This window comes from Dipodomys ordii, unplaced genomic scaffold (genome assembly GCF_000151885.1).
Source record: "Dipodomys ordii isolate 6190 unplaced genomic scaffold, Dord_2.0 Scaffold7, whole genome shotgun sequence".
NCBI lineage: Eukaryota > Metazoa > Chordata > Mammalia > Rodentia > Heteromyidae > Dipodomys > Dipodomys ordii.
Window position 1 is genome coordinate 1,732,106 of NW_012267223.1, and position 7,659 is coordinate 1,739,764.

Below are 7,659 nucleotides of genomic sequence, written 5' to 3' on the forward strand. Positions count from 1 at the left end.
TCCTTAATGCTTAGAATGCCATGATGAAGTAGAGGTGACCTCATAGTCTGACAAGTTCTTGTATGCTGAGGTGAGCAATGTCACCTTTCGTGGATAAGAAAACACTTTCAGGGAGGGATTCAGGTCTCCTGGGCATGTGGCTGGCAAGAAGCAGGTCACAGACCTACCTATTTTGGGGGGAGAAGGAGGGCACTGAGGTTTGAACTTAGGACTTGCATTTGTCAGGCAGGAGGAGCCACACCTCTAGCCCTTGTTGCTGTGTGTGTTTGTGGGAGCGTGCTTGCATAGCATGCACTTATACATGTGCCGTGTGTCAGTTCCAGGCTTGAGCTGAGAGCCTGAGCATAGTCTCTTGAGCTTTTTCATTAAGGCTGGTGCTCTACCACTTGAATTGCAGCTCCACTTCTAGCTTTTTGGTGTTCAATTGAACTTCCCTGCCTAGGCTGGCTTCAAACTGAGATCCTCAGATCTCAGCCTCCTGAGTAGATAGGATTATAGGCATGAGCTGTTTTTCTTGTTTTTTTGAATAGGTTTTCATATTTAATGCCCAGGCTAGCCTGTTACATATTGTGATCCTCTTTTTTTTGGGGGGGGGGTCCGGTCATGGGACCTGAACTCTGGGCCTGGATGCTATGTCCCTCAGCTCTTCAGCTCAAGGCTAGCACTCTACCACTTGAGCCACAGCGCCACTTCCGGCTTTTTGCTTATGTGGTGCTGAGGAATTGAACCCAGGGCCTCATGCATGCAAGGCAAGCGCTCTACCACTGAGCCACCTTCCCAGCCCCTGATCCTTCTATTTATGTATCCAGCATAATGGTGATAATGGGTGCTTGCCAGCAGGCCTGGCTTTTGATTGTTGTGACCTTTTTGCCTAGGCTGACTTCAAGCCGCCACCCTCCTGATCCCACCTCTCTAGTAGCTGGGATCACTTGTGTGAGAAACCAAATCCCACATGAATTTCCTGTTGTTTTTTTTTCTTGAATGTTTATTACTTACACTTGATCTGTTTTTTGGTTTGTTTTTGTTTTTGTTGGTCATGGGGCTTGAACTCTAGGCTTGGGCGCTGTCCCTGTGCTCTTCAGCTCAAGGTGAGCGCTCTGCTGCTTGAGCCACAGTGTCACTTCCGGTTTTCTAGTGGTTTATTGGAGATAAGAGTCTCATGGACTTTCCTGCCGGGGCTGGCTTTGAACCACGATCCTCAGATCTCAGCCTCATAGCTAGGATTACAGGAGTGAGCCATTGGTGCCCAGCTCTCTATCTTAATATATTTGAATTCAAAATTTAAAACAACTGTGTGGTCACAAAAGCTAAGACATGCAGTGCTTGTTAACTTTTATTTATTTATTTATTTTTTTGGTCGGTCGTGGGGCTTGAACTCTGGGCCTGGGCGCTGTCCCTCAGCTCTTCAGCTCAAGGCGAGTGCTCTACCACTTGAGCTACAGCGCCACTTCCGGTTTTCTGGTGGTTTATTGGAGATAGGAGTCTCACAGTCTCTCTTGCCCGGGCTGGCTTTGAACCGCGATCCTCAGATCTCAGCCTCCTGTGTAGCTAGGATTACAGGCGTGAGCCACCAGGGCCTGGCTTGTGCTTGTTAACTTTTAATAGACTTTGAACTGTGTTAGTCTGTTTTCAAACATACATATAATTTGTGGCTTAAGAATTATAGAGGAGGGGCTGGAAAGGTGGCTCAGTGGTAGAGTGCTTGCCTTGCATGCATGAGGTTCGATTCCTCAGCACCACATAAGCAAAAAGAAAAAAGCCAGAAGTGGTGCTGTGGCTCAAGTGGTAGAGCGCTAGCCTTGAGCTGAAGAGCTGAGGGACAGCGCCCAGGCCCAGAGTTCAGGCCCCACGACCAGACCCCCCTCCCCCCCCCAAAAAAAAAGAATTATAGAGGAAAAACAAGCTTTTTAAATTTTCTTAGGTAAGAGCTCTCTTTTCTCCTAAAAAAAAAATACAAAATTGTAACTAAGTGGAGGTGGGTTGAAGGTTGGCAGAGGGAAAGAGCTCTTCATGTGTCCTCTATAATGATCTTCCTGTCCCCTGATGTCCCTACAGGGCTGTGTCACCTGCTCCCCAATCATTTCACCTACTGAAGCCTCTTGTCAGCCCCTCTTCAGCATCATTGTCCAGTAGTGGTCCCCAACCCCCAGGGACCCCTGAGCCACAGGCCCACCCCCCCACCTGGACTGCCCTGCCTCAGGTCAATGGAGACCTCATGCCCCTATCACACCAGCTGCTGGAGACCAGCAAGGGCCCTCAAAGCCCCTCTAAGAAGAAGAAGAAGAAGAAGACCCTCATGGGAGAGCCACAGGGGCCGGGCTCAGAGGCACACCTCCTACAGTACCTCAGGGGAGCAGCTGATCGGCCTCGCAGGAGGAAGAAAAGGAAGAAGTGCCTCGACTCTGCAGCTGTGGCCACCCTGCAGGAAGAGCGGACATGGGAGCACCCTGGGAGCCCCAAGGGCAAGACAAAGGGCTGGCCAGAATGGCCAGGCAGTGTGCAGACAGAAGGCACACAGCCACGGGTGAATGGCCATCCAGTGAGTCATGTCCTTGATGGCCACCACATAAGTAGCAGGAAAAGGAGGAAGACAGGACCGGAGGGACTCATTGAAGATGGCCTCCGTCGGGACCCACCTCAGCACAGGTAAGAGCAGGGCTCAGCCCCAGCTGGAATGCAGAAGTAAAAGGTGGGCTCTCCGGAGACACAGTGCACTAACCTGCACCACAGTGGTACATGGGTGTGGCCATGGACCCATCACTGTGGACAAGGGGGTCTGGGTGCTCAGGATGTGTACATGCAGGAGCTGTCCTGCTTGGTCATGTGACACCCTACCCACTTCCCTAAGCCCACTGTGGAGTGATTAAGGGCAAAGCCACCTGTTGGCCCACACTGGCTGAAGGCTTAAGCAGATGGACGAGTTGGTGAGAGTATAGGCCCTCTGAGGACTAACTATTTCCTTTCACTCTCAGCAGCTGCTCCCCCACAGAGCACAGGGAGCCTGGGACCAGGGCAGAGTCTCCAAGGAAAAAGAAAAGGAGAAAAAGAAAGCATGAGTCACAGCAGGAAGAAGAGGACAGTGAGTCCCCGGAAGGCTGGAAGAGCCCGAGGCCCATAATCACCACAGAGCCCGAGTTGAACATAAGCACTCGTCCATCTCGGGACTACCTGGGTGAGGACATGGGGGGCATTGGGAGCCCCCGGCGGTGGCTGTCCTAGTAGCACTCCACTGCCCACATCCTAGCTTGAGCTAGGCAGCATTCTGCCACTGTAACAAACACCTTTGAAGATCCACTTAGGAAAGGTGTGTGTCTGGCTGGCTTGTGGTTTTAAACTTATACTTCCAAGTCTGTGTGCTTCGTTGCTTTGGGCCTGTGGTAGAGCAGCACTGCAGGAGCTGGGGTAGAAAAAAGCCGGAAGTGGCACTGTGGCTCCAGTGGTAGAGCCTTGAGCGGAAGAGCTGAGGGACAGCGCCCAGGCCCAGAGTTCAGGCCCCACGACCAGACACCGCCCCTCCCCCCCCGCCCCCAAAAAAAGAAAAGCTGTTCACCTTATGGCCAGAGAAGGGAAAAAAAAATGGGAGGGCTGGAAGGTCTCCTGTCCCCTTCAAGAGCAAGACCTCAGTGCTCAGAAGGTAACCTCTTAAAGGTTCAACCACCTTCCAGTAGTGCCTTTTGGTGACAGCCTCCCAGCCACGGAGGGTAGAGGGAACATTTAAGGCCTGAATGTAGCATGCTGTTTCTGACTGGTGTGGTAGATATACAGCTTGTTCCCTCCATGAGACCAGGACTCTTGTTTTCAAGAATTGACTGGACAGATCCCTTTCTGTTGGGTAAAATCATTGCTACTGAATAAGCATTTAGTGTGAGTTCTGCAATTTTGTGGTGAGAGGCAGGTGATTGATTCCACTGTGTTTGATTTTCGATGCTTATGTTTTGGCTACTCTGATTTTAGGAGTGGGACAAGCTCCACTTGTGCCCTGCAACAGAGATCGAGAATCTGACGTAGTCCAGGAATTGCTTAAATACTCATCCGATAAGGCCTATGGGAGGAAAGGTACGGCTCTGGGAAGGACTCTTGTGTTCCATGGAGAGCTTATTTTGAAAATGAAGAGAAATGGGCCCTGGTTGACAATGAGTGTGGAGTGCGGGCACTGCCCAGTTTTAAACACAGGAAGAGGATCTCAATGATTGTTGAGTCCTCTAACCTCCCACAGAGTTAGCCACTGCATGAGGTGAGTTTAGTCAACAGGGAGATGCAGAACACTTTCTCTGAGTCCAGGAGCGGGGCAGAGTGGTAAGGTTCAGGGGAGCAGGGCAAGGTGGACAGTCTCCCCAGCACTGTACTGACAACTCTGACTTGGATACTTACTTTATAAGTTAGACTTTGAGAATGTGCATGACCCTTTATATCTCAAATGAGGGAAGGGATTCCCTGAGAAGGAGATGCCACTGGCCCCATGTCCTCCACGTTGTCTCTTCTGCACACTTGGGTCACTGACATCCTAGGCCCTCCGCATATCTGATTCTGCCAAAAGGCAGCCCAAAGGAGTCTTGGGAGTGGTGGGTCTAGCTGGGAAGCCCAGGTACCTGACGTTAGGAATATGTTGCACAGTTCTGACCTGGGACGGTGAGCTGTCTGCTGTCAGTCAGGACGCCATGGAAGACAGCAGACTGGCCCGGACCCAGACTGTGGTTGATGACTGGGATGAAGAGTTTGATCGAGGGAAGGTATGTGGGTGTGCCCTTGGGCTTGACAAAAACACTGCAGGTATGCGTGGTATAGCGTGGGCTGAGGGAAAAGGCAATATGGGCTTTTAGTGCATTTGTTAGTGCACCTGTGTCTCAAAGCAGTAGTGAAGAGGCTGGGGTGAGCCAGGGGTTCCCATCCCAGCTTGGTCCTTCACGTATGTTCAGTTCATTGCCATGGGCCAGATAGGACCTCAGGGGAGCAGGGACGTGTATGCCTGTATGCAGGAAGGAGCCAGCAGAGCACTGCAGAAGCCCTTCTGGGAATTGAGACACCTGATTCTTGATGTAGGAAAAGAAAATGAAGAAATTCAAGAGAGAAAAGAAGAGAAACTTCAATGCATTTCAGAAGCTTCAGAGTAGACGTAATTTTTGGTCTGTGACTCATCCAGCCAAGGCCGTCAGTCTTAGCCATCGTCTCTGAGCCCTTTGCTGACAAATAGGTCAGTTCAGATGTAAAATGTTTAACTGTGCTATTTGTGTGTATGTGTTATTTCTGAAATGTACTACCTATGGGATGTGTGTATATGGTGTGTTTATCCTGGGTGTGGGTGTGGGGGATGAGTGGGATGTGTGTATGTCTCAGGGGTGGGTGTCTGTGGTGTGGGTATGTATATTGGCTGGGTGTCTGTGTCTAGTATATGGTAGATGTGTATTTATCAGGTTGGTGTCTGTCTGGTGGGTGTGTACTCTGAGGATCTGGTACGTCTGTTGTATATGTGTATATCTGCTGTATCTGGCATGTGCATATATGGTGTGTGTGTGGGTGTCTGTTGTGTCTAATGTATGAGCACATGTCTGTTTCTGATGTGCACATGTGACATGGCTATGTGTGTGTCTGGTGTGTCTATGTCTGGGGGGGGGTGTGTGTGAGAGAGAAAACTGTACTATGTGGATCTGTTTATGGTGTGTGTTTGTGGCTTATAATGCATGAATATGCCTTATAATACATGAATATGGTGGATGTGTCCATGATGTGTGTAGATCTGTCTGTGTTGAGTGTGTCTGATATGTGTGTGTTTGTGATGTGTCTTTGAGGTATGTGTGTGTCTGTGGTATGTGTGTCTGATGTGTGGTGTATGGGTCTGTGGTGTGTATCCCAGCTTGGTCCTTCACGTTTGTTCAGTTCATTGCCATGGGCAAGATAGGACTTCAGGGGAGCAGGGACGTGTATACCTGTATGCAGGAAGGAGCCAGCAGAGCACTGGGCGTGTGGGTATGGTGTGTGGTGTGTCTGTTGAGTGTATGTGTCCAATATGTGTGTGGTGTGTGGGTCTGTGTGGTGTGTGAGTCTGATGTGTGGTGTATATGTGTGATATGTGTGTGGGGGTCTGTGATATGTGTTGTGTAGGTCTTTGTGTGTCTGATGTGTGGTGCATGTGGGTCTGTCTGTGGTATGTATGTGGTGTGTGTGTCTGCTGTGTGGTATGTGTGTCTGTGTCTGTCTGATGTGTGGTGTATGTGGGTCTGTGTTGTGAGTCTGATGTGTGGTGTGTGTGAGTCTGTCTGTGATGTGTTTCTCTTGATTTGTGGTGTGTATAGGTCTGCCCATGTGTGTCTGATGTGTGGTATGTGTCCCTATTGATGTGTGGTCTGTGATGTGTACTAACGACTTGTAGAGGTGACTATTGTATCTTTCAGCTCTTCAGGATGCCATGTGCTGGTGTCCTATGTGGACCACTGAGGGTGGCAGTGAGGATGCGAGTCTCTTCTCACCTGGAGGATCAGTGTTCCTGTAGCCTCCTAGAGCGGTCGTATTCTATATCATGGGTGCTGTCCATCTAGATCTGGAGTGCGGTCTCATGTGGGCCTCGCTGCCCAGTCACCTCTGCACTGTGAGCTGTCACAGTGAGGGCTCAGGAACCACAGTCTCCAGTTGACCCTACATAGAGATCATGTGGCTTCTGCAGCTCAGGACCTCTAGTGACATTCACACAAAGAACTGGCAGCCACCCATGAGGACCTGGAAGGCCAAGCATCATGGACAGTGGAGTCTGTGTGACAAAGCCTCTACCACTGGTCGGGGGCTGTCAGAGCAGAAGAGTCAGGCGGTGTCTCCAGCACATCTTTTGCTCAGGTGGTAGGCATATGCTTGGTAGCTCTTTCTGGTGAACTGTCCCTTGTTCCCTGAGGTGGGGACTGCCTCATCCTGCATCCTGCCCTGCCTGCGCCCTACCCACAGGGCGAGGGGCTGTGTATGCCTTACTGTTAGGGCAGAAAGGAAGCCCCATGCACCCCGCCCTGCCACTTCTTGTTCAGTGCATCGCTTCCTGAGAAGGTAGGGCAGAGGAGCCCTGGAAACTGTGTGCCAATGCCCCCGCTTTGAAGGCTGCTATCTATTCTGATGACTGCGGAGCTCCCCTTAAAGCTGCAATAACCCACGGCTCCCTGCGGAGGTGGCGCATGGGGGTGGACTCTCCGTTATTTTACTACTTAATATAAAGCATTTATTTTTGACCAGGCCTGTGGCTTCCAGTAGCAATGTGTTTTCCTAATATGCAAATACTGGCTTTGTTTGCTCAATTTTGTGAGTGCTTTTGAATCTCTATGATTGTATGACTCAAGGAGAGTCCTTTTTTTATCCTGCTCAAGCTGTGCCTGCAGACTTAGACTGTCCTATACATCAGCCGTCGGTGATGGTGGTTTCTCCAAGGGCTGAGGTGCAGGAGGTCTACCCCACAGGACATGGCTCCTGCTTCCTAGGGCTCTGTGCACCTCTCTTGGGCATTGCCCATTCTACTTTGTCACTGCTGCCCTCCTCAGGTTTCCCTTGTTACTGAGGTAGAAGGAAGAGCTCCGTTGTTCACGTGAGAAGATGCATTTAGTCTTTTCATGGTGGTGGTTCTCTTTGGTTTTCCTTCCTGTTTCTGTATTTCCCTTTAGATGAGGGTGGGAGGGACTGGTAATTCCA

At 50.4% G+C, this 7,659-nt stretch overlaps 1 protein-coding gene across 3 annotated transcripts in view; it reads left to right on the forward strand.

The window, feature by feature from the left end:
* Positions 1 to 7,210, forward strand: part of Usp36 (ubiquitin specific peptidase 36) — a 31,045-nt gene extending 23,835 nt beyond the window's left edge. The window contains exons 15-20 of one of the 3 annotated variants that reach the window (XM_013038106.1): positions 2,056 to 2,646; positions 2,973 to 3,172; positions 3,955 to 4,056; positions 4,615 to 4,730; positions 5,041 to 5,191; positions 6,368 to 7,210. In XM_013038106.1, the coding sequence (XP_012893560.1) occupies positions 2,056 to 2,646; positions 2,973 to 3,172; positions 3,955 to 4,056; positions 4,615 to 4,730; positions 5,041 to 5,172 (1,141 nt within the window). In that variant the 3' untranslated portion in view covers positions 5,173 to 5,191; positions 6,368 to 7,210. The remainder of the gene's footprint in view (positions 1 to 2,055; positions 2,647 to 2,972; positions 3,173 to 3,954; positions 4,057 to 4,614; positions 4,731 to 5,040; positions 5,192 to 6,367) is intronic. The other 2 variants (XM_013038105.1, XM_013038107.1) reach the window with 2 other exon arrangements.
* Positions 7,211 to 7,659: the final 449 nt, after the last annotated feature.